The sequence below is a fragment of the Mustela putorius genome, unplaced genomic scaffold (genome assembly GCF_011764305.1).
Source record: "Mustela putorius furo isolate JIRA1106 unplaced genomic scaffold, ASM1176430v1.1 tig00003909_pilon_pilon_pilon, whole genome shotgun sequence".
Classification (NCBI taxonomy): Eukaryota; Metazoa; Chordata; class Mammalia; order Carnivora; family Mustelidae; genus Mustela; species Mustela putorius.
The window spans coordinates 11,323,051-11,347,515 of NW_025422057.1; the positions used below are offsets into that span (position 1 = coordinate 11,323,051).

At 52.1% G+C, this 24,465-nt stretch overlaps 1 protein-coding gene across 2 annotated transcripts; it reads right to left on the minus strand.

Moving 5' to 3' along the window:
- Window positions 1-205: 205 nt before the first annotated feature.
- On the minus strand, window positions 206-22,964 carry BAG3 (BAG cochaperone 3). 2 transcript variants are annotated; one of them, XM_045068505.1, is made up of 4 exons: window positions 22,450-22,964; window positions 7,103-7,429; window positions 4,873-5,277; window positions 206-1,578 (listed from the first exon to the last, which is right to left on the minus strand). In XM_045068505.1, exons 1-4 carry the CDS (start codon window positions 22,627-22,629, stop codon window positions 760-762), a joined length of 1,731 nt encoding a protein of 576 aa, XP_044924440.1. In that variant the 5' UTR covers window positions 22,630-22,964; the 3' UTR covers window positions 206-759. The 2 variants fall into 2 exon arrangements, with proteins under 2 accessions (XP_044924440.1, XP_044924439.1); XM_045068504.1 differs by having other exon boundaries at window positions 206-1,581.
- Window positions 22,965-24,465: the final 1,501 nt, after the last annotated feature.

The following is a 24,465-nucleotide window of genomic DNA, read 5'->3' on the forward strand; positions in this document are numbered from 1 at the left end:
ACAGCCCCGAGTCTTCCTGGTTCACAGCTGTGATCTGAGGATGAAACGTGATGGTCACTTGTTCTCTCACAAGCCGGACCCAGAGAGAGCTCGTGGATCCCAGAGCCGGCCTGCAAACACAGCTGCCACGGACTGTTACTGAAGCCAGTGAGACCCAGACTTGATGCTGCCGCTCCTCCAAACTTCAGAAATCACAAAAACCATCTTGAGTTATATTATTACTTTATTTTCCTTTTTTAAATGTAACATTAAAGTCATCCAACATATAGATATTCCTAGGGCTCCTTGTACATTTTATTCTATTTGAAGTTAGCTATTTTAGCTATGAGATGAAGAGAGTCATCCCATTAAAAGGGCATTGTTTCTGGAAAATGGGTTCCATACTTGTGCAATGGGAAATCAACACCCCACCCACCAGCCAAAAAGCTCCTTCGGTCCAGAGCCCCACGAAGACAGCTTACAACCACGGCTGACACGTGATGCCCATGTACAGAAAGGGCCCCAACAACAAGCAGTGGGGTTAAACTTCTGAAACAAGCAGCTTCCTCATTTGTACAGAATAAGAATACGGGAGAAAAGCATCATTTTCCCTTTAGCCCTTTAATTAGTGTGTTTGGCCTCCACCCAAGTTACTGTGTACCAAGTGCCTATGAATAGTAAAAACAAACTGATTTAAAGTCCCTGAAATGCATGCAACTTAAAATTCCTTAACACACACCAGCAGCTCCCAGCGCTGGGGTCTGCTGAGTGTGGCGGGGACTACGGGGCAGCTGTGTTTCCAGCTGTGTCTGCGGTGTCAGTGCTGCTTGGGTTTGCAGCTGCTGCTTCTCTGGCTTCCGGCTGCTGGCTTTCTGTCTGTGGATCTTCTCCATTTCCGGCACTTTTCTTATTCTTGTCTGTTGCCATGGCACCCATCTCCATGATCTCCTGCAGTGGCTGATCGGTTTCAAGGGCACTAGGCTGGAGTTCATAAACCTGGACTTGACCCGGGACATCTATTGCTTTCTGTTCAAGTTTCTCCAGGATGGTCTGAACCTTCCTGACACCATCTCTCCTGGCCTGACGGACGTCAGCTCGTCCTTCGGGGTCTACCGAATCCAGCGCCAGCAGCTCTTTGGTCAAATACTCTTCTATCATCAGGTACTTCTTGTCCGTCTTCTTGCCTTCGAAGTTGTCCACGGCCTGCTCCAGCCCCTGAACGTTCTGTAAGATGGCCTCCACCTTCAGCACGCCCGGGTGTTTTGGGGGCGCCTCCGCTTCCGCTGGTTTGGGCGGTGTGGCTTCTGTGGGGGCAGGGCCGGGGGCTGCCCCATCTTGGGCAGCCACATTCTTGGGGGGCTGGGGGACAGCAGGCGGGGTGGGGCTGGGAGGACAAGGAACCGGAGCCGCCGGAACCTTGACTTCCACCCTCTCCGAGGCGGGTGGGGGCTTCTGGGCGGCAGGTACCGAGTCTGCCTCCTTGCGGATCACCTGAATCGGGACGTGTCCAGGAAGGAGATCTGGTCCAACTGGGCCTGGCTTGCTTTCAGGTTTGTTTTCAGGTTGGGGAACAGGTGAAGATTCTCGATGAGTCATGGGCTGCTGAAAAGAGGCAAGGACACAAAGATATTTTTAATACCCGGCTGAGAGTCCCAGGCGGTTGTCTGTAGTGAGTACTACTGACGAGAAAGAAAACTGGGGAATGGCTTTAACAGTAGCAGAGATTTTCGAAGTCAGCCACATACAGTTACAGAATGAAAACATCCTGATCATGTACGGGGCCGAACCATTCATTTCCATTCGTCACCCTGGACTATGCGTCTGTTACCGCTCACTGAACTTTGCTGTAGATGGTATTCTTAGGGCAACAAAAACAAAACCGATACAGTTTTCAAAAATGAACACTTGCTCACCAAAACCTCACGGACTGCCGAGCTAGCTTAGCTCCAAGCAAAGTCCTGCATGACTCAGAATCTTGGCGAGGCAGCCATGGGGGAGTAACTGCCACAACCTCTCCCTGCCACCAGGGGGACTGTCTCTGTTCCGGGGAGGACAGTCCCACATCTCTTTTTTAAAATCTACGACAGCCTCGTGATTTCTGCCCAGACTGATGTATTTTTCTGAGAATAAGCACGATGCTCGAAATAGTTAGCTCTGGAAGGATGTTGCGGGGCTCCTCTGAGCCAACACTCAGCCATGTGTCCCCGCGCTGACTCCCGGATACATGGGCCGAGATGCTTTTTAAGGTAACTTGTACAAGCGGTAGTTTCTAGAATGAGCTGTAATTAAAACAAATCTTGGCTCTCCCAGCATTTCAGTGAACATCCCACCACCCCCCTTTCCTGATTGAAGTGGAGTGGACAGACGACACTGTTTGTTTCAGGAGCACAACCTGGTGACCTGACAGTTCTACACGTCCCGCAGTGCACAACCACCGTCCGTTCTCTTGATACTGACCGTATTCCCTACACCTCACTTCATCCCTGTGACTTTGTGACTGGAAGTCTGTACCTCCTAATTCCCTTCATATTCTGCCCATCCCCCATGTGCCTCCCCACTGGCAACCATCAGTTTATCCTCTGGATTTAAGGGTCTGCTTGGGGTGTTTTGGTTTACTCTTTTGTTTTGTTTTTTAGATTCCACGTATGAGTGAAATCATACGGTATTTCTCTTTTACCAACTATTCACTTTCACCAGATACCCTCTAGGTCTATCTGTGTTGTTGCAAATGGCAAGAGTTCATTCTTTTTCGTGGCTGAGTAATATTCCAATGTATACACCCTCGATGTCTGCTTTATCCATTCATCTATCAATGGACACTTGGGCAGCTTCCGTATCTTGGCTATTGGGAATAATGTTGCAATACACACAGGGGTGCATATAGTTTTCCTAATCCGTATTTTTGCCAAAAGTGTTTTGCCAAGTGTTTGGCCCCTTTAAAAATTTCACACATCCTCATTTCATCAACTGGAGAATAAGAGTTAGACTACATGGTTTCTAAAATACTCCTGATTTAAAATACTAAATTCCGCTATAATGTTGTTAAATCAAATCTCTGCAAACCTTCAAAAAGAGATCTTTGAACAAACGCTAAAAGGGAGGCCACCACAAACAAGGGTAAGGAAAAAAAGACTAAACATTGTTTCACCGATTCCGGGATCTATGCGGGAAAGACACGAGGGGAAGCATTTCCGCCTCTGCACATGGACATGCTTTCCTGGGATTCCTGAGCCCAAGTTAGGATCTGGCTGCTGCTATGTAGGCATCTGAGTGCCAAGAACCCCCTTTGCCACCAGACCTCTTTTGCCAATGTGGATGTCCTCAACTCTGGCTCTTACCACTCAGGGACCAGCCACACACCCCACTTTGAGTTTTAAAATGATCTCTCAGTAATAAAAATGACTTTAGAAACTCTCAAGAGGGGTTGCTCTACGGCTTATACACTTTGAAAATGTCAAGGTCACGAAAGCAAAAGAAGTCCGAAGAACTGTTCCAGACTGAGGGAGACTGAAGAAAAAGGATACCTAAATACAATGCTCATGATCCTAGATTAGCTCCTGGACTGGGAAAACCGCTATCAAGGAGATTTGAAAGTGGACTGGGTATCAGACAGCAATGTTATAAGGATGTTAAGTTTCCTGATTCTGATCATTGGACGGTGGTTATGAATGAGGTCTTTCTTAGGAAAAGATTTCCTGAATTATTGATGGATAAGAGGGCACAAGATCCACAATTAAATGTCCAACAAACGAACCACATGGATGATATGCATTGAAATAAGAAATGGCAGAGCAAACAGAGCAAAATGTTAACAGTGAATGTGGATGAAGGATATACTGGGTTTCTTGGTATGATTCTTATAACTCCTCCGTAGGGTTGAAATTATTTCCAAATAAAGAAGCTAAAAAAAGAAACAGGAGGATGTTATCACCATTTATAGTAAAACACCCCACGTATTTGCCTACGAGGGGCTTTCCTTCTAAAAACTGTGGCAGAGAACCAATTCCGCTGCTCACGTTGGGGGGCCCAGAGCTGCTCAAGGCTCTGCTACACTATAAGCTGCGAAAATGAATGACTTCCTCCTCCAGGATGTGCCCTACAAGTTGCCCCTGAAGGATGAATAGGTCTGTGCCTGGGACTTCACCAGGCTGGAAGCTTTCCCGGCCAGCCCGCCCATCATCAGTCAGACAACGTGGCCCTTCACCCCCAAGGAGAGAGACAGAAGACAGGTCCCTGTCGTTAAGCTCAGAGCTGAACAGATGAACGCTTTTGGAATGCACAGAGTAACCCACACCCAGCCATGAGGGCCTGTGAGGGAATGTCATGAGAAGGAGGAGGAGGATTCACAGAAGAGGCAAGACTGGCTGGTCCCTCGGAGGGCGGGGAGAACCTGGGCTGGGATGGCATTTCAGGGAGCTTCATCAGCATGAGCAAAGGCACAGAGGTGGGATGAACAGAAAGGGCTTGCGGAGCGAAGAAGGGGTATCTGGGAGAAAGGAGACAAGCTGCCCAGGACACTAGAGACGAGGCTGGGGCTGGGGTGTGGAAGGGGTCTCAAGGGCTCTGAAAAAATGTGGTGGGCACTAAGGTGCCCGGGTCCCCGGTGTGTGAGTGACACTAGACATGGGGCCGAGCTATCTGTCCTCAGGCAGCGGAGGTTCTGTCCCGAAGGCAGCCGCAATGACCCATGAGCAGAAGCTGCAGAAGTACTGAGCGTTCCCAGCGCCCGTCCTGCACTTCTGCGCATGACCGGCCAATTCCCAGATCTCACTTCCCTGAGGAACACAGGTGTGAGCCAGTTAGGACCCACGGAGGGCCCAGAGAGCCTGCATATTGCTCCTCGGCCCCTGGAGAGCCGCTGCCAGAGCCAGGCTGTGGACGCCGACTCCGTACCTGAGGCCTGTCGACCACGGTGTGCACACGGTGGGGCGACGGCGAGTGCACTGGCGTGCTGCTCCTGGCCGGAGAGCCCTCCCGGCTGGATGCACCCCGGACAGGGGACCGGAATGGGGATGCTGCTCGCATGGGCCGAGGCTCCCAGTCATCCCCTGGGACCCGGGAGTACATCGGCTGGTAGGTCTGGTATTCACCCTGCTGAGCTGGGTAATGGGTCTTCTGGGCTTGGTGGAAGGAGGGCTGAGCCGCCGGCCGGGTGACATTCTGCTCGTGTATCACAGGGATGGGGATATAGCCCCGGGGGAGCTGATGACTGCCCAGGCTGCTCCTGCTGGAGGAGGAGGGCAGGCTGGCCGAGGAGGACGAGGACGAGCAGTCCGAAGCTGCTGGAGACTGGGATTGCTGCAAGACAGAGAGAAGAGGCATGAGGGACCCTCTGCCCTGGAGCTCCGACCCTGCCTCCCTCATGTGCCTGCTCAGGATAACACATTCGGACCTTTTACCTGAAACCTTTCCATCTCCAGAATGTACCGCTAGCACTCAGGGCTCTAGAGCCAAGGGGCATTCCAATTCTTGCCAGCTCAATAGTCTCTTTAAAATTAATTAATTAATTAATTAGAGTGCATAAAAGAGGAGTTGGGGGGCAGAGGGAGAGGCAGACACCCCGCTGAGCAGGGAACCCCATGGGGGGGCTTGATCCCAGCACCCCGAGATCATGACCTGAGCCAAAGGCAAACACTTAACTGACTGAGCCACCCAGGCGCCCCTCAATAGCCTTTTGAGAATCTAAAGTATGGGAAAAAATGTGCCGTTGTTCCTGAGCTGAAGATTCAGTAAGACCATCTGTGGCCATGCTTTAGCCCAGGGCCATGCACAGAAGTGCTCAATGTGCTGCTTGTGTTGTTGCTACTCCTGTTGTTACTGACGTCGCCTCTTTCTCTAACCCCAGGGGATCGTGTTGGGCACGGGGAGCAGCACATCCCACGTGGCCTGAAGCAGGCCAGCCCACGACCACCTAGAAAAATAGGTGGGTGTTTCCCCAGCTGGCTTCAAAGGACCCTGTTCAGATTTCTCTGATTAATGTGTCACTTCTGATTTTTACAACAAAAATATTACAAATACAGGTAGTCCTTCAAGACAGGAAAAGAACAGAGCCAAAGGAGGCAAGGCTAACTCTGGGCACAGACAGAGCAAGCATCCGTGCTCACCAGCACTACAGGGCACACAACCAGACAGGCTGCAGATGGGAAAACCAGAAGGGCTTACTGCTTGGGAATCCTCCTGGGGTCCACGGGCCCTCAAATCCCAGCTAAGAACTGGATTAAGAACTCTTTGGTGTTGGGGCGCCTGGGTGGCTCAGTGGGTTAAGCCTCTGCCTTTGGCTCAGGTCATGATCCCAGGATCTGGGATCGAGCCCCGCATCGGGCTCTCTGCTCAGCAGGGAGCCTGCTTCCTCTTCCCCCTCTCTGCCTACTTGTGATCTCTGTCTGGCAAATAAATAAATAAAATATTAAAAAAAAATAATACCTCTTTGGTGATTAGTGTACTGAAGCATGGGCTTCAGGCTTAAATAAAATCCTATCGTCGAACAGCGGAACAGCTGACATCCCTTCTCTACTCTGGGTCTCCTTTCCTTTTCCTTTTTTTTTTTTTTTTTTTTTAAGATTTTATTTATTTTTTATTTGGTTATTTGAAAGAGAGACAGATAGTGACAGAGACAGTGAGAGTCAGCAGAAGTGGGGAGGAACAGGAAAACCAGGCTCTCCGCTGAGCAGGAGCCCGACATGCGGCCTAATCCCAGGACCCTGAGATCACAACCCGAGCTGAAGGCAGACGCTTAACTGACTGAGCCACCCAGGTGCCCCTGTGGGTTCCTTTTAAACCACGGGACACTGTGTGGGCAGGTATGAGCCGCCTTGTTTTCCTATCAGCACAGCTCCAAGCAGACTGTGACACGGAGAGCGGGAGGAGTGCGGAGCAGCAGATCAGGAAGCCGGAGGCCAGGCTTCCAGTCCCAGAAATGCCGCCCCTCCGCCTTCATGCCTTCGGACCAAGCAGTTTATCCTATCACACCTGTGAAATGCTGGGGGACGCTGTGCGGGCGGTCACGCTGTCTTTGCTGGGTGACCTCTGCTGCTGCAGGCAGGGCCCAGATGCCTGCGTGTTAGCAGGTGTCTGGCCCAGAGTCTGGGACGGGCCCTGGAACACACCGGCTCGCTGTCCTTACCTCAGGTCTGTGGGAGCCTGGGGGCTGGGCCGCCGCCGCTGCTGCCGCCGCCTGTCCACACTGTCTATCTGGCTGGGTGGCTTCCGCCACACCCCGCAGAGGTGACTGGGACCTCTGAGGAGCCTCTGTGGCCGCCTCGGTTCGGAATCGCTGTGTTCCTGGCTGGGGACAGACAAAGGAAGGGCGTGGCTGCCGGCCCTCGGTGCCTTCGTGGAGGACAGGAATGGCAATGTAGCCTGGTCGGAGCTGCGGGTACACGGCATGGCCCTCCCGAGCAGGCAGCCTGGGGCCCTCCTGGGAAGGGCCATTTGCAGAGGACGGTGCTTCCTGCAACACAGAAAGGAGAAACAGTCTGGTTAGGACGTGGGAAGAAAACACCCCACAGAGGCAAAAACATGGTGCTAAGTGCCATCTTCCCCAGTGATCCTGGGCCCTTCCCCCACCTCCGGCATCAGCCGTGCCAGCTGAGCCCAGAGGGTGAGGCTGCTGGCAGGCACCCCTGTGTCTGCCAGATATCCCCCCACGACAAGGCCAGCGTACGGGCAGCAGTTTACGAGTTCGGGGCATCCAGAGAAAGCAGGCGAGCCACGGTGTCCATTAAGCACAGGGAGGCCCCAATTTCCGAAACTGGTCGGACAGGTTTCTTTTACGGGTGACAGCTGGCAGCAGCATGCAGGACAGCCACTGACTGCCCCCAAATCAGAGACGCAGATCAGAAGGCGCTAGGCTGAGTCAAGTCCAACTCACTAAATTATTGCCGGCTTCCCCGCTTCCTCAAAGGTCCTAGCGTTTCCTAACACAGGGTTGTGCTGGACCCAAACACAGGACACAGCTTGGACATCCTCGCAGAGAGGCGGCAGCGGGGCGAGGCCACCTAGCCGGGGACATTTTCGGAACAAGCTGCAAGAAGGGGAGATACGGCACACACAGGCAGCGCAGCAGGAGAACAAATACGGAGGATGAATTATGCTGGTCCGATGACGCCAAGAGAGGCTGCTCTGGCGGGGAGTGGCTGGGGTCCCTCTCCTGTCCTCTCTGGAAGTTGTCCCTTCAGCCGCCTGGCTATTTTGGGACCCTTAAGAAGGCCAAGTTCCAGATGTACCACAGAGAGAGATCTTGTTTCAGACAACAAGGCCCGTCAGTCCCTCACAGGGCAATGTCATTTCCCACCAGGGGCTGAACAACCAAAGTCAGGGACCCCCAAGGCGTCCAGTCTTGACCCTCCTAGACGGTCCTTTGCAGAGGAGAACTCTGGAACTGTGCCGCCCACACACAGCTGGCTAGGTCAACGATGAAGGAGAACGATCCTTCCTGAAGGACGTATCTCTCCGAACTGCAAACAAATGCCAAAGCCTGAGAATCCGGGAGCCTGCAGGGTCTGCTTCTCACTGTTGCAGAACCAGTCACAAGTGAGGAAAGCTGATTTGCATTGTGAGGGATCGGCCATTGTACTTTTGCCTTCTTTCTGTGTTTGTGTGCAACAGGCAGCGATGGTGGGGCCTGGAATTTAGCTCTTTCAGACCCTGTCAACTACCTCCCTCCTGTGGCCCTGGGCCTCCCGGGCCTCCCGCACACAGGAGAGGCAAAGGTGTCGCTGTGTCCTTGGGGACACAAGCAGATAGGCACTCTCAGATTAGAATACCCACGTGTTCAGGGTGGCGGCATTATTTTAGCCTGCTTAGTTCTCAGGTCACCCAAGAACAGGCCGTGGGTTTAGGCCTCCCATTCAGAAGCCAATTCCTGCTGGGAGATGGGCACCAGGAGGGAAGCAGCAAGAGGCACCGAGGACACCCAGCGCTACTCGGTGCCGACTCCTAACCCGCCATCTCGGCATGTGATCCCCTCGCCGGGGCGCCCTTCCTTCCAGCCTGAAGCAAGGGCCCGGACAAGTCCTGGGCATCTTCTCTGCTTGCTGCCTGGGGGCTCACCATTCCCTCCCAGCCACATACAGAAGGCCTCAGCTATCCGTACAGTCCTCGGGCAGGGCAGTTAGGAAGCCTTCATCCACCCACCACCTCCTGGTGACCATCTAGCTATCCAGATGCTGGGTACTGTGGGCTCACCAGACCAGCCACGCACGATCCCTGCCAAATAGGGGCTTACGAGACAGTCTGAGACAGCAGGAAACACACAGGAAACAAAACCGGCTAGAAAGCATGGGAGGCTTTGTCAGTAGGGGACAGGCATGGGCTTTTCTAGCTAGGATGGGGCTGTCCTAGAGAGGCACACAATTGTGCTGCGCAGACCACAAAGACCTCAAAGGAATCAAAACCCAAGGACAAGGCTAACTGAGGGAAGATTCACAGCAGGGGCCGCCCCTGGGAGTGGGAAGTGGGAGTCCCTGGGAGGGTGCTGAACCTTCTGGCAGGACGGAAGTGTTCTTTCTCTGCAAGGTGGTGAACAGGCAGATACATACGTACAAACCTATCAAAGCACACACTTCAGGAACCCCACACCGGCCAGCCCCTGCCGCATTCCACCCGCACGATCCGATTCGAACAGGGGCAGGCTGCCAACCCCACCAGGCCCGCAGAGCCGGCTGTTAGCTGTGCCTCCAGCTCAGCCCCTTCCAGGGCCTGGAAACCTTAGATGGACCTGGCTGAGGCTTGGCTCCTCCTGGGGGAAGCCCCTGGATCCAGAAGGCCTGCCAGGCCTGCCAAGAGCTGCACACTTTATGCATCTCACTGAATCGATTCTGTACGGCTACAAGAGTAAGGGGAAGGCAAAGGCCAGCAGGCAGGAAGGAGGGAGGAAGCAGGAGGACTTCCTCCCGCCCAGAGGAGGGGACAGCGGGGCCTGCCTCCTGGAGCCAGGACGCCGCCTGGGTCTGGGAAGAGGTGCCTGGTCTCGATGGTTTGGTGGGTGGAGAAGAGCTGTGGTCACTGCTTGGACTCCCCAGCAGCAGACGGAACGGTCAGTGCTGAGCTGACGAACGTAAGGCCACAGTGCAGAGGCCTCACATCCACGGTCCAAGGGCTGCTGACAAGAGAGGCCTCGGCAAGACAGAAGGAGCCGAAAGGAGAAGCCCGGACGATGGGGAAAGGCGGGGAGGAGGCCGGGATGAGAGTAAGGAAGGGCAGGCACTGCGGGGGCTGACAGCCTGGAAAGGGAAGGTGCCCAGGGAGGGAGCCGGAGGAGAAACGGAGAGGCCTCCGTGGCTGGCAGGACAGCAGCAGCGAGGGGGAAGGGCCGGGACCAAAACCGAGTCCTGAGCCTGGAGTTCCCGGGGCGATGGCGCGGACGGCCGCAAGGGTTCAGGGCGGCTACAGGCCCTGACGTGCTGCTCTCTGGCTTCTGCGTGAGTTGACCCGTTTAGTAAAGAACCCCATGTCTCTCCACAAGCCTCACATCTAAAAGAATGCTCCTGTCCCATTCTGACTGGGGTTTTGTTTAGCAAAACCCTGCTGGGGGCAAGCAGAAAAACCACATCGGCTTTACAGAGTGCGAGACTGAGCACTTGTACAGGAATAAATAATTTAAACCAGCAACGAAGCGCCCACCTAGACGAAGCTCTGTAAGAGGAACGCTGACGCCCCTCCCCCGCGAGCCTCCGTGGCTCCCAGCAGATTCCTCTCAGCAGCAGATGCTTCCCTGCTGACTAACCAGAAAGCACCACCGGAAAGGGTTCAATGGCCCATTCTGCCTTCTAGAGTGCTTTTCATCACAATCTAACAAAAAAAGACACTTTTTTTTTTTTTTAATGAGAAAAATGGGGAGCCTGGGTGACTCAGTCCGTTAAGCGTCCAACTCTTAATCTCAGCTTGGGTCTTGATCTCAGGGTCATGAGTTCAAGCCCCTTGCCGGGCTCTAAACTGGGCATGGAGCCTACTTTTAAAAGAATTAGTAAATAAAATGAAAAAAGTATAAGAGACAAATATTACAGTTCATGATTCTCGCAGAATAGAACATGCCTCCTCAATCCCCTAAGAAGTTCCAGCATATCTGGAAGCCTATTGGTTAAGGCCAGCACTCCCAAGGCAGGACCCATGACTTGCCCCCTTCTGACCTCAGTGGGGACCAGGGACCGCTCCTGGTGTCAGGGCCAGGGATGGGGGTCGCGAATGAGCCACGATCACGTGACCAGGCAGGCCCCAGTGCAGGTGCTCCCCTCCTCATCGCCTGCCCCGCAGTTTCTCTAGCTATAATGACAGCACTCCAGGAACTACTTCCCAGGGCAGCTCAGCTCATCATCATCTTGGGGCAAAGACGTCAGGAATCCCTATTACAAGATCTGATTAGGAAACAAGACTTTCACTGCTTATCTCACTACATTCATTTATAAAATGAATTGGTCCATTCTTCTCCCTTGCTTTGCACTACAGTAAAACCCTGAGATGTATCTCAGGGCACTCAAAAGCTCCATGAGATGGCAGGATAAAAAGCTGAGAAAATTACCCCAGATGAGCCAAAATATGCCCTGTTAAGTACAAGGTACTATTATTAGAGAAGCCTGGGGTCAGACTCTGAGCTTGGGTGAGACCTTGGACATAGGCAAGTCTTGCTTGCTTACGAGCACGCTTAAGAGCACCAGAGCTTTGCTGCTGGTTTTTAATAACAATGTGAGCACTAAGGGGGCAGCTAGGAGATGTGGAAAGAGACGGCGTTCAGTCCTAATCCTGGATCTGCCCCTAAAGATGTGTGTTACATAAGCAGCTCATAAACCCCTCTCTGGACCTTACTCTCCTTAGCTGTAAAATGAAGGCAAAGCCCAGATACTCCATGAAGCCGTGGTTCTCAGACTCGAGGCAGCACCAAGAGCGCCCAGAAAATACATAAACATGCAGACCCTAAGCCCAACCTGGACCGCACTGAAAAACACTGATCCATGTGAAGTTCTGTCCTGCCCTGGCATCTCCATGACGCTTATTCCAAGGTCCCCTATAGCTCTAAAAAGCTACATAGAGCTCAGAAACAAGGAAAAGCTGAAGTCACAGAAATCTAAAAGTGACCACTCTTAACTCTGTTCAGTTAAATCGAAATGGAAATCACTGGGATTCAAAGTGTCCCAATGTTTCATGTCCCGAGTGAAGAGGTGGCCACTGACCCCCAGAAGGACTCCTTGTGCCTTATGTTTTTGTTGTTTTTTTTTTTTTTTTTTGTTAAAGACTTATTCATTGAGAGAGAGCAAGCAAAGGCAGGAGGGGCAGAGGACAAGAAAGAAAGAGAGAGAGAAAAAGAGAGAGAAAATCTCAAACAGACTCCCCACTGAGTGCAGAGCCCAACCTGGGGCTTGATCTCACTACACTGAGATCACACCTGAGCAGAAACCAAGAATCAGGTGCTTAACTAACTGTGCCACCCTGGCACCCCACGACTCCCAATGCCTTGAAAACAGGGCAAGAACACCAGCCCTTGGGTAGCTACCCTGGCCTATGCCAACCACCGGGCCAGACGCTGCACTTTCACAGCCTTCGTGGCTTTGGGGACAGCCGGGGAGCAGGGTTTGCCTTGACCTATCCACAATCGGCTCCCCATTCACTGAGTGGCCTCTGAACCCTGAAAATAGCCCCCGTCAACCTCCAACTCTATGGCAAAGCACTCTCCAAAGTGTTCTCAGCACCATAAGTCACAGGTCCCACCAGGGTGGGCTGAGCCAAGGGGTCCGAGGAGCGGAGGTTAACTTTCAGGGCTGCCTCAGAGCACTTCCGCCTCCACAGCCCTGGAGTCTCAAGTAGGACACACATCCTATAATTGGGTTTTGAGGCCAGAAGAGCTTTCACAACGGTCGGGTGTTGACTTTTACTAATGACACTTCAAAAACAAATGAAACTTCAAAAACAAAAACTTCTAAACCAAAGAAAACAAGATGGAGGAAAGCAGGAATCCTGAGGTCCCCATGTATCCATGGCCTGGATGGCAATTAGGTAGCTTGGCTCCCTTCCAGCAGGCAGGAAACAAAACAAAAGAAAAACTTCCTTCTAAAGCACGCACAGTTGAGTTTCAACATCCTTCCAAGACTTTCTGTTCGGTATGCTCGGGTCCTCAACATGAATTAAGTATGACTGCCCATCTGATGGGTCCCTCAGCCAAACTCAGTTCCCACCGCACCGTGATGAAGGGTCTCTCCCTCCGGCCAAGTCTGGGCATGTAATGGACACCCGGCAAACTCTGACCAGCAGGCAAAATCCTTCTCCTCAGAAGCCCGTGTACGGCGCTGCTGGTAAGACAAGAGTCTCTGCTCACCACAATGTCTGGACACAGCCCAGTGACAGGGCGGCTGGCGGCTGGACCTCACTGCCCGTTACCAGAGCACAGACTTTATCCTGGGGTCACTGAGACAGGTGTCCCAATGTGCTCCTAGTGGGGAAAGCTCTCTATCGGATCAACGCCTCTTCTCTTTGCAGCTGTGTCCAAACAAGCAGGAATGAACCCGAGTGAGCTTCAAGCTGTCACCCTCAGCTCCGGTGTCCCCCGCTGCTGCTCACCGGCTCTATGCCCTCAGACGGGACAGCTGGCTACGAAGACTCAGTTTCTCCAGCTGTAAAAATCCCCACAGCCCCCAGGCATTTTTGCAAAATATAAGTGAAATGAGGCATAAGGAAGGCTTTGTAAACTGAGCCCACCCCAAGCCCTACACAATCACGTTCCTTTATTCCACAAATGGTTACTGCTAGACCCAGATATTCTCGTTGGTGGAGCCTAGGGCGTACAATGCCTAAAACTTCAGTGGTCTCGCCAGTCGGTAATAAGCCTATTAGAGTCAGAAGCCCCTTTATCTGAGAGTCTTAAGGACACGAATTAGCAAGGGTGCCATTTTCTCTGCTGGGAACTGTATCTAATACTTTACAATCTGGAATCGAACACAGCCAACACTCTAGGGGCCCAGCCCTAAACTCCCATCCTGCTCCAAGAAGCCCCAGACCAGCACTCTGCAGAGACCCGCCCCAAGGACCAATCCACACTCAACTTGCACTGACCATGGCTCCTTGCACTCCTGCCCCTGAAACCTAGTGAGAAAGCCAGGCCAGGCTGGGGCAGGAGGATCTGTGCAGGAGCAGAACCTCCCCCTGGCGTCTCCCCAACCATCTCAGCGTGTCCCCCCAGCAGGGTGTGTGGGCACCTTCCAAACTAGGCACCAAAGACCACGGCTGGCATTTCGGCATCAGTCTCCAGCTCCCTGTTTCCCCCACCCTCTAGAGCCTTCCTCAAGGATTCCATGCAGCAGGTGTGGCCCAAGGTCACAAGGGCAGTTACCAGAGAGAACCCCAGTCACCCGATGCCCAGCTCCCGAACTCATGGCTTCAGGGAAATGAAAACCTTAGTTCCTCTTCAGAAAAAAGGAGCAGGGACACCTGCTTCAAGGATCTGAAATCAGGAATCACAGATGGAAAAACACCTGACATTTCCATATCAGGAAGCAAACTGAAGTTACATAAAGAGGCCCCTCATGCTTCTTCCCTGGGATCCTCAAGGTCTGGTCTCATACGGCGGGACGTTGACCAATCACGAGGCTCTACCATCTGCTAGACACCAGCTCTGCAAGTGTCTGTTGGTATCAGGATGCAGGGCTTCCCTAGATACACATTTTGTACAAAATCACCCCCCTACACACACACACAAATCTCCAATTCACCAACCGCAGTGAGGGCAAGGGTCCCTTTAACCAAGGGAAGCTTCCTTGAGGGGAATTCCTGGGGATGCTCCTTCCGACCCTGTGCAGCTGCTCAAGGCATTGCTCCAACAACCACACTCCCCCACGGGGGTGGTGGCAAGTAGCAAACCCCCCTCCTCCCTCCACCTGCAGTGACATTTCCACCCCTTAAAGCCATGCCCCTAGTTATCGTGACTCAGTTTCCCCACAACACCAACGGGGCACCTTACTCCTGCCTGGCAACAGCCCTGGGGTCTGTACAGAGATGTGGAGGGAGACACTCCCCTACAGGAGTCAAGATTAAGGGTTAACACATCACCCCATGCAGAAGAGCGTCTCCTGGCCTGTCGTGGCTGAGGGATGAACTTGGCTGGGGCTGTGCGCTGCCGGTTTGGTTGAGGCTCCAGAAGGCCCAGTAGCCTTCATCTGACCCCTCCCCACCCACTGTTGTGTCCCCAAATTAGGTGGGGCCTGGGAATCCCGGGGAAGGGTGCTGAGGGCATCCAGGCACTAGTCAAAAGACAGCCAGCTAAGGTAGTACGAGGGGGTAAGAGGCTTGCTTGAGAAAAAAGACTTGAAGCCTACCTGGGAGCCAAAAGACCCATGTCCAGACAGATGTGTCTGCCATGTGGTGACTGCCCTCCTACTTCACAGCAGAGGCTGTGACTCTGTCCACGGATTGAACACACATGTCCAGTCGGGCCCTGACTCGTCACTTTCCAGGCACTAGACCCCTGATCCTCGCAGTCCTGCTGGACAGGTAAGGTGGTGTTCCCATTTGACAGAAGGGGAGACTGAGGTTCAGAGAGGATGGCTGATTCATCTGAGATGACCAGATCCCAGGTTTGTCTGACGTCGAGGCTGGGGATGTGTTAACCCTTTCACTATTCCCTCCCCACCTATAGAATCTGTCATAGTAATTGTGGCTGATGTCTTCAAATTCTTCATCTTCCCAGGGTAAACCACAGCAGGGGAGAAAGCATTTAGTTTGCCCAGTCCAGCTGGGCTGAGGCTCAAGACCTGGAACATTCAGTTCAAGTGTGCTCTGGGCCAGGGAGCCAGTGCTTGGTGCTGAGTCATTGCCTGGCTGAGGCAGGGCCTGTGAGAGGGCCGAGGGCCCGCTCAATTCTGAGTCACCACAGCCCCTAGCGCCCCGCGTGGGGCCTCCGGAGGGAGAAAACCCAGCTCCAGCTGACCGGAGAGCTGGTCCCCCTCTTGACACTCAGGGTCTGTGGGATGAATTTGGAAGATTCAAAAAGTGATATGGCTGCCTTGTCTTCTGCACACATAAATTCTTTCCTAGCCTCCTGCTGTTTGGATTTAACTATTCACTCATCCATCCAGGGTTTAAGAAGAATCTTTAAAATGACAGGGGGGTGGAAATCTACAATTGGATCTTCATAAACACAGAGGACGTGATTTCAAAATAGGAAATGGCTGTTCTCCACCAGGATGCTTGGGAATTACCGGTGGCGAGTCTCCCCTCAGCTGCTGGGGACACCGCTCTGGGGCAGCCACTCCGTTTACAGGCACTTGACGGAGGCAGTGAGCAATCTGTAATTCTGGGCTTTTCTGAACGGACAGTGAATAAGAAGGCTCACTGTGCACCGTCTGGTCTTATTGTCAGCCACATGGGGAAAGAGAGAGAGAGACAGACTCCTTTGAGGCTGCTCTCTGTGCAGCTGGGCACTAGCGGCGTCTGGCTGCTGGGAGCTCCGGGCCTCTCCAGCTCATCTGCTCCAAGATGCTCATCGCTGGTGGGGACAAAAAAGAGCTTCTCTAGACTCAGACTAGATAGAGGAAATCTTCTCTAGACTTAGGAAATCGATACTAATGCAGTAAAAAGGAACCTGCCCCTGCGGGACCTTGGGGAGCCCAGGACAACACTTCAGTGCTTAAAAACCGACAGAAGGCTTCCAGCAACTTCCACTAACTCTGGGCTCCAGCCTGCACTTCAGTTTGCAATAAGGGCGGCTTTCCTTTTAGCAGCCTGTCCACTCCGGAGCCCGGCCCAGGTTTTACCCTTCTCCGCACAGAACCATTTACTGAGCCTGGAGACCCTGCCAGGCACTGAGGGGCAGAAAGAGGACAGTCCCCTCGCCCCCCCCAAGTCCAACTCTCAGCCCATGGGGATTAGAGCCCGAGGCAAAGCAGACAAGTGGCACCTTTTGGAAGAAAGATTCCAATCAAAGTAACATGGAGTCTGGAGCAGAGACGGCCCACTTCCAACTGGAGAGAGGGTCATGTCAGAAATGCGGCACGGAGAATGGCATGGAAGGAGACAGACCTGTCCTCCAGAGGCACTGAACACCATGACTTGCAGAGAGCAGGAGCTCAGGAACTTTCACATGGAATGAATGAACGGAGACTTGGGCCCATCTCCTAAGTTCAGACACAGGCTCAGGAAACGAGTGGTCTGTAACCAACTGGGGCCGTGCCTGGGATGCTCCGAGCATAAAGGAGTTCTAGAAGCAGCCAGGCCCATGGGGGGGCAACATTATCTGTCACCCCTCCTGACCCCACTGCCCCAGGTGAGGGTAAAACCTCTGGCTACAACAGTCTTTCCGTGGTGCCGCAGCCGACAGGCCTCCGATGCATCTAATAGTTTTCATCTTAGAGAGCTGTTCTGAGGATTTAAAGAAATAAGGTTTGTAAAGTACCCACCCAGCATTTGGCATAGGTATATATGCACATGCATGCTGTGTGTGTGTGTGTGTGTGTGTCTGTGTGTGTGTGTATAGAGAGATAAACAAGAAAACAATAAGGTTCATTCTATCCTAAAGAAATTCTCTCTCATGAAGCTTTTGCAAGCTGCCTGGCTTCTAAGGCCTCTGAAGAAATCTTCTCAGAAATATGTGAAGACTTGGTAACACCAGACATCCCATACAGGGTCAGGCGGGCAGTGAGGAGCAAGGTCCACGTTTGCAAAGGACAAGCTCTGGGGTTTAGCTTCAGAAGTCCAGCTGCGAGTTTGGGATCGGGGGCCGAAGAGGAGCCCGAGTAAGACTCGGTTAACCAGCAATGGGGAATGGGAGGGGCTCAGGAATTGCACGATCAAGCGATCAGGCGGACAGAGGTTTCCTCAATGCTCATCAGCACTAATGGGTCCTCAGAGGTTCCTAATAAGCAAGGCCTTTGTCTTCTGCTCCCAGTTTTCCTGTGTAAGATCTCTTAAGTATGTAAGAGCAACATTAAAGCAGCAAAAATGCAAAGGAGAGAGTGGGTTTGGGTTATTCATGGTTTCCTATTTTTGATGATAAACACCAGACCATTTAAAAAGGTCAAAGGAACTAATAAACACGTAGAGTGCCTTATAGAAGGCGACTGTGTGTCATTCCAAAAATGAGGACAGGAGGACAGGGCTGATGAAGCCTTAGGTGGTCTGAAGCTTTCTACCTCAAAACTAGCCCCAAGAGCATCAGACAGCTAAGCCCTCCTTGGCCCTGGCTAACGTCAAATGCCGCCACAGCTCCCGGGTACCGGCTTTAGCCTAGTAAAGGGCAAATCTACCCTACAAAACAGGGGCGAATTATGTTCAGTTCTTGCATAAGCCCAACACAGCCTGTTCTTTGGAGGGTAAAATGAAGGTCTTGGATGAGCTGGACATCTGAGGCCTCTGACCACGCTCTTCACCCCCCTCCCAACAAATCCCTGTCATCAGTCGCAAAGGAATTTGTTCCCCCATCATGCAACTTGCTAGAAAATACAAAGGAGAATGGCCGCTCATCTCCTGATCGTGCTCAGATTCTGCTAAGAGGCCCAAGAGCCTGCAATCGATCTGCAAAGAGCAGAATGATCTCATCTTTAAGAAAATTCAGGAGGCTCTGCTAAACCGGGAGCAGAAAATAAATGGGTCTCCCTACTTCAGTCATAAGTCAAAACGTTTCCAATTTCCTCGGAAAGGACATTTCTCCATCTCTCTCCTAGGACACAAGTGTAATCGGTCCGATTTTTATGAGGAGCTTCTGGTGGGAGGGCAAAGCACGAAGGAAATGCTCTGGCTTACTTCTCTCTGGGGTACCGGAGGGTCTCGGGACTGCCCTAAGTCAGACTCCGGGCAATGCCACCCCATATTCACACTCGCACAAGCCAGGTACAAGGGGAGTTGGACCAAGAAGGACAATGGGGCCTCAGGCAAAGGGTCTGCAGCTTAGATATTAAGCAGGCACAGCTTGTAGGATTCCAGGGCCTATCTGCAGGAAGGTGGGCACTAACTTGCAATTCCCCTCCCCCTACAAAATGGGATCACCAGTGGCTCCCAAATGCCAGTCTGGCAAAAATCAGGATCCTCAGAGAAACTTCTCTGACACCCAGATGTCTGGGCCCCATCCTGAGAAATATGATTCAACATGGGGGGTGGGGAGGCAGATAGGGGGATGACCCCGCTGACAATCCACATTCTTAAAGGCTTTCCAGGAGACTGCTGGCCTTGGGGATCTGTGCTAGTGACCTCCAAGATCTGCAAAGCTAGAACAGCCCTGCCCGTGAAGTGAGAAGGGTCTCCCTCTGGTGCCAGGAAGGTTTGTGAGAGAGCAGCACAGCACCCCAAAGCCGCTGGTCCGGGAGGTGCGGCTGCTATCTTCAGTGAGCGCCAACCTCTCTGCCAGGGAAGGGGCCTGGACTGGAACGAACTTGCCAGGAGATTAGTGGCAAACCCACGTGCTCAGAAAATCGACATCCAGGAAGACTGCAGGTGGGGAGGTCCAGTTGCTTGGAGCGGAGCTGGATCAAGCCCAAAGTCTTAGCCTATAGCCGCCCTGCCTCTTCAACAAAAGGCAAGACACTTGCTCTCACTTGCCCCCTCTGTAAAACTAGGGACAGAGTGTCACTCTAACTACCTCAGGGCATTGTGGGAGACCAACTGGAAAACCACAGAGAGTAAGACTCAGTGAAACACGAAGTTCTAGTCCCTTCCTTTCCCTGAAAGCCATTCCTTTACCATCAAGGTTAGACTGCAAACGCCCAGAGGCGGTCTCCCCCTCCCCCACACTCCCAGCCTCTGCCAAAAAAGGGCTTCCTCTGTTTTTTCATTCTTAACAAATGGCGCTTTATTGACTGATGGCATCTCCTCTTGAAGATAGGGAGGTTCAGAGGGTCCTTTTAGCTCAGCTCCTCCAAAATCGCCCTTTGTTTCATGCCAGGGCCCCTTCTTGTTATGCATTAAGAAGCCAGTTTCTAATATAAAACAATATTGAAGGATTTTCCATTGTATTTCATTCGGAGGAAGATGCCATTCATGGAAGTGAAACTGAATTAGTCATCCAGACGTTCTGTGCATCTCAAAACACAGGTATGAAAGCCGTGAAGCCCAAAGAGCCAATGAACTGAATGTTTATTCTCTCCTTCAATTCTGGCGCCATGAGGGCAAACCTCCGGTAGTTAACCTGGTAAAGAGAACTCGTCTCTTGAGTTACCACATCCAGTCATCGCCATCCAAGTCAGCATAGCACAGCAGTCAGCCACGCAGCACTTGGTGGCCAGGAGGACACAAAGACAACCAAATATTCCAGCCAGCACGGTTCACAGCTTCACAAAAGTTCTAGACACTTCTACCGTCTTCTGAGCAGAGGCCCTGCCTCTGATCAGCACCTTCTGGTGTAGCTCTCCTTGCTGTTAGCACCTGCTGAGTGACCCTTGGAAACATTTTTGAACTATCTGGATTTCTTTCTCTGTAAAAGGAAGAGGATGAGCTAAAAAGATCTTCGTGGGCCTTTCAAAACTCTGACTTAATTTTCAAATCCATTTTTCTGGCATCAGATACCTGATCTAGAAGCTGTTTTCTCTATTTGTGGACAACAATAGTAACTCAACCTGTTTTTTTCCCCTTTCAAAAGGTTTATGAAACCACAGCCTAACCAATCCACTGGATGGGTACACAAAGATCTCAGCTTGCTGGGTGAGTCTTATTCTAAAAACAAAGTGTTGGCAATCTGGGTATATGCTACACTTACAGTAGCTATGTTCAAATTTGACCTTCACTCACAACAAAGGGTGCTGGCAGATTCTGACAGTCCCTGTCTCTATATAAAGGAGGACTTGAGAAATTATAGTTTTACACCACACCAAAAATCTACATCCATGCAGAACACTGGAACAGGACTGGTTTGAAATGCGCTTCAGTTTCACCCAATTATGGGCTGAACAGACACAAAAAGGTATATATAATTATGCCCATCCTGGCTAATTACATACTCTTGTACTAATTTTCAGATAAAAATATACAATTAATTTCTCATAAATGTAAGTTGCTTAATGTTCAACATCTCAATTTTGAGCACCAGGCTCTCAACAATATTTTTAATTTAAAAAATGCATACAAAGGAAAGTGGATGATACAAATATTTCTCCTAAAATAATGATTTATAATGTACTTTTAATTTTGTGAATTTTTAAATCTTCAAAACAACTGACCAGTTCTTTATGGTTTTTTAAAAAAAATTTTGCCCAGACAGCATAAAAGGACCCTTTCTTTAAGTGTATTTCTTTCTTGACAGGCTTTTTACTTTAAAATAGTTCAAATTTAGGGGCGCCTGGGTGGCTCAGTGGGTTAAAACCTCTGCCCTCGGCTCAGGTCATGATCCCAGCCAGGGTCCTCTACTCGGCAGAAGCCTGCTTCCTCCACTCTCTCTCTCTCTGCCTGCTTGTGATCTCTGCCTTTCAAATAAATAAATAAACAAAATTTTAAAATAAAATAAAATAGTTCAAATTTATAGAAAATTGGAAGTGTAGCACACTTAGCTGTAATCAGACTGATTCCAAATTTCTTTTCTTTTTTTTACTGATTCCAAATTTCTATTTTCAAACTTTCATGCTCTTAAGAGTTAAAGAGCATATAACTTTGCATATATGTAAATGAGACATGCTTCTGGTGCGTTCACAAAAGTACTTCTGTATTAGTTATTTGTGTATTAGAAACTAATCCTAGGTATCTTAATACCATAACGAGAAAGGGAATGGATGTCATTAAAAAAAGAAAATTCTTTCATGCCAGTGTGAGGCAATGTCTTAAGCCAATGGTCAACCATGAGACAGTCTCATATCTTTAGAAATTGCCTGGGAGAAGAACAACTTATTTTCAACAAATCATACCGGATGTATTCTTACGGAAACCGTTTCAAACAATAATACAATTTTAACTGCAGATACAAAAAGGGGGACAAATGTATTTACATCAGCCCCTGAGTCACTCTGTGCCCGAGACAACAAAGTCAAGATGCCCCTCGACCAAGCTGAGGAAACTGAGGAGGCAAAAGTCCTTCGAGAGCACCCCGCCAGCTTGCGAGGGCCCCGCGCGGCGTCCGCCCGAGCGCGGACAGCAGTGAAACCCGGACCTCGGCCCGGGTGGGCGAGCGGCCGCAGAAGCCGCCGCGGGACCTGGCCCGGGCCTCCGGAGCTGACCAGGCCGGCCGTCCCTCCGGGCCCCTGGGCCGCCCCAGCCACCCGACCCTCGGCCCCTCGGATTCGGCCGGCGGGACGGCACCTGGCGCCACCGCGCGGGTCGCACTTCCCGGGCCGACCCCCGGGAACCAAACGTGGCCCGGGGAGGGAGTCCCCTCCCCCCCCCCCCGAGGCCTCCCCCTCGCCCCGACGCGGACCAAGGGCAGACCGCAGCGGGGTCTGCCAACACCAGGACGCCGGGCGCGGGCGTCCGCCGGCAGGTGCGCCCAGGGTCCCCGCAGCCCCGCCCGGTGCAGCCGCCCCTGCCGCTCGCCGTCGAGGGGGGCCGCCGGCCGGGGCGCGGCGCAGGCTGGCTCACCTTGGGGCTCTCGGGTGGCACGCGCGGGTCGTTCCACGTCGTGGTGCGGCTGTTGTGGTCCACGAAGAAGGGCCAGCCGGTCTGCGGATCGATCTTGATTTCCCAGCCGGGGGGCAGGGGGTCACCGGCGCCGTTGCCGGACGCCATCTGCACCATGGGCGAGTGGGTGGCAGCGCTCATGCTGGGTCGGGGTCTGCCCGGAGGGGCGGCCGCCGGGGTGCCGGGTCGCGGGGAGCCGAGTCGTGGGGTGCCGGGCCTCCAGGCGCCGAGTCGCTCGCTGGCCGCGGCCGGATCGAGAGCGGTGCGCGCCGCCGACGTGTCCGGGAAGCCGGCGCCGGGCACCTTTATGAATTAAAGGAGGGGGTGACGTGGCCCGAGAGGGGTGGAAGTGTCTGGAAAGGGCCTCCCCGCTGCCAACCGGGAAGGAGATAAAGGGAGGTAGCAACTGGCCGGCTAGAAACTTCTGGTCCTATCCAGAGAAGTTGGCGGCGAGCGGGCTGGATGCGGAGCTCCGCCCTGAGTCAGCGGCTATAATCGGGGCGGGGCGGGGCCTGGACGGGGGCCGGGGCGGGGCCGGGCCGGGGCGGGGCCGGGGCGGGGGCGGGGCGGGGCCTGGGCCGGCCGCCCCTCCCCCCTTCCCTGCCTCCGCGGCCCAGCGGCCCAGGCGGGTGTTCCCGGGCCGAGACTGGTTGGCGGGGCGGGTGGCCGGCAGGGCGTCGTCGGTGAGCGCTGGGCCGGTTTCGGTTTTCAAACTCCCTCCCTCCGCGTGGAGCCGAGTGGGTGTTCCCTGGACTGGGACCGCGCGCTGGGGCCTGCTGCCGCTCCTTCCTATAACAACAAAGCCACCGCGAGCCTTTAAAGTCGTGGATTTTAAACTAGAGTCTCGCGCACACACACCCCACTTTGCTCCCTTTATACACTGATAACTTGGGGACACTGGCGTCCCTCAAGTACGTATTAATCACTTTTTTTCAAGGGCGTGAGGAGCTCCGGAATGTTGATTTGACACCGTAACAAAGCCTGGGAGAAAAGGCAAATACAAATAGAAATTCACCTGTCTTCTTCGGAAGCCTAAAAAAAGATTACGTCAGCCGTGCTTCTCTGCATCTCAAATATTCAAACTGTCATTGCATTGAACGATTCTAAAGACAAATCACCTTCTTTTGGGTCTGGATCCTTTTTATAGTAGAGATGGTTTCTTGGCTATCTTAAATCTTGACCTTCATTTGGGACGTGGGGCCAAGTCCAACCATGAAAAATTCTTTGGTTGATTCAGTGGTGGTTGTGCTTGTAACTTAAACCAAGCAGTTCCCAAGAAGAGCATGTGCCCCCAGAGGGAGAATTTGGAGGAGGTTCCATTTCAGATTCTTGGGCAGGCAGACTCACTCCCTTCCCCTGAAATATTCTGGAAAGTTGCTTTCATTAAAAAGAAAATCACAGGTCAAAATGGTGTTACATGGACCAGGTCAAGTCACCAAACCAGGCCAGGGTTTAATACCTAACCTAATTTCAGTTTCCACCTCCCCCAGAAATATGTCTAAACCCATCAATTAAAATAAAAATAAAATTAAATTAAAAATAAATCCATCAATCAGGAGTTTTCTGATAAGCACAAAGAGGTAATCTGTTGCTTGAGCCTTCTCTATCCCCCAAAGGAAGATGAGGTTATTTGCAAAGTAGGAACCCCTGTCCTTCCTCATAAGGGAAGATGATCTTGCCCGAAACAATCCTTTTCTTTTTCTTCTTCTTCTTCTTCTTCCTCCTCCTCCTTTGTTGCTCCACCCTCCTTCTTATAAAAACCTTCCATTTTGTATCACTCTTCAGAGCATCTGTTTGCTAGATGGGATGTTGCTTGGTTCATGAATCTTTTTTAATAAAGCCAGTTAGATCTCCAATTTACTCGGTTGCGTTTTGTTTTTTAACACTTGGAACTAATATTGGACCTAATTTTTCAACTCAAATTCAGAGACTATCCTGGAACCTTTCTTCCTGCCTCAAGTCACTCCTTTTGGAAAA

What these genes read in the sequence shown, in the direction of transcription:
- BAG3 (XM_045068504.1), bottom strand. Translation starts at nt 22,629, where the DNA reads ATGAGCGCTGCCACCCACTCGCCCATGGTGCAGATGGCGTCCGGCAAC. An exon ending in TGCCACCCGAGAGCCCCAAG is followed by an intron (nt 7,430 to 22,449) that starts GTGAGCCAGCCT and finishes TCTGTGTTGCAG; the next exon opens with GAAGCACCGTCCTCTGCAAA. An exon ending in CAGGCTCCCACAGACCTGAG is followed by an intron (nt 5,278 to 7,102) that starts GTAAGGACAGCG and finishes TCTGTCTTGCAG; the next exon opens with CAATCCCAGTCTCCAGCAGC.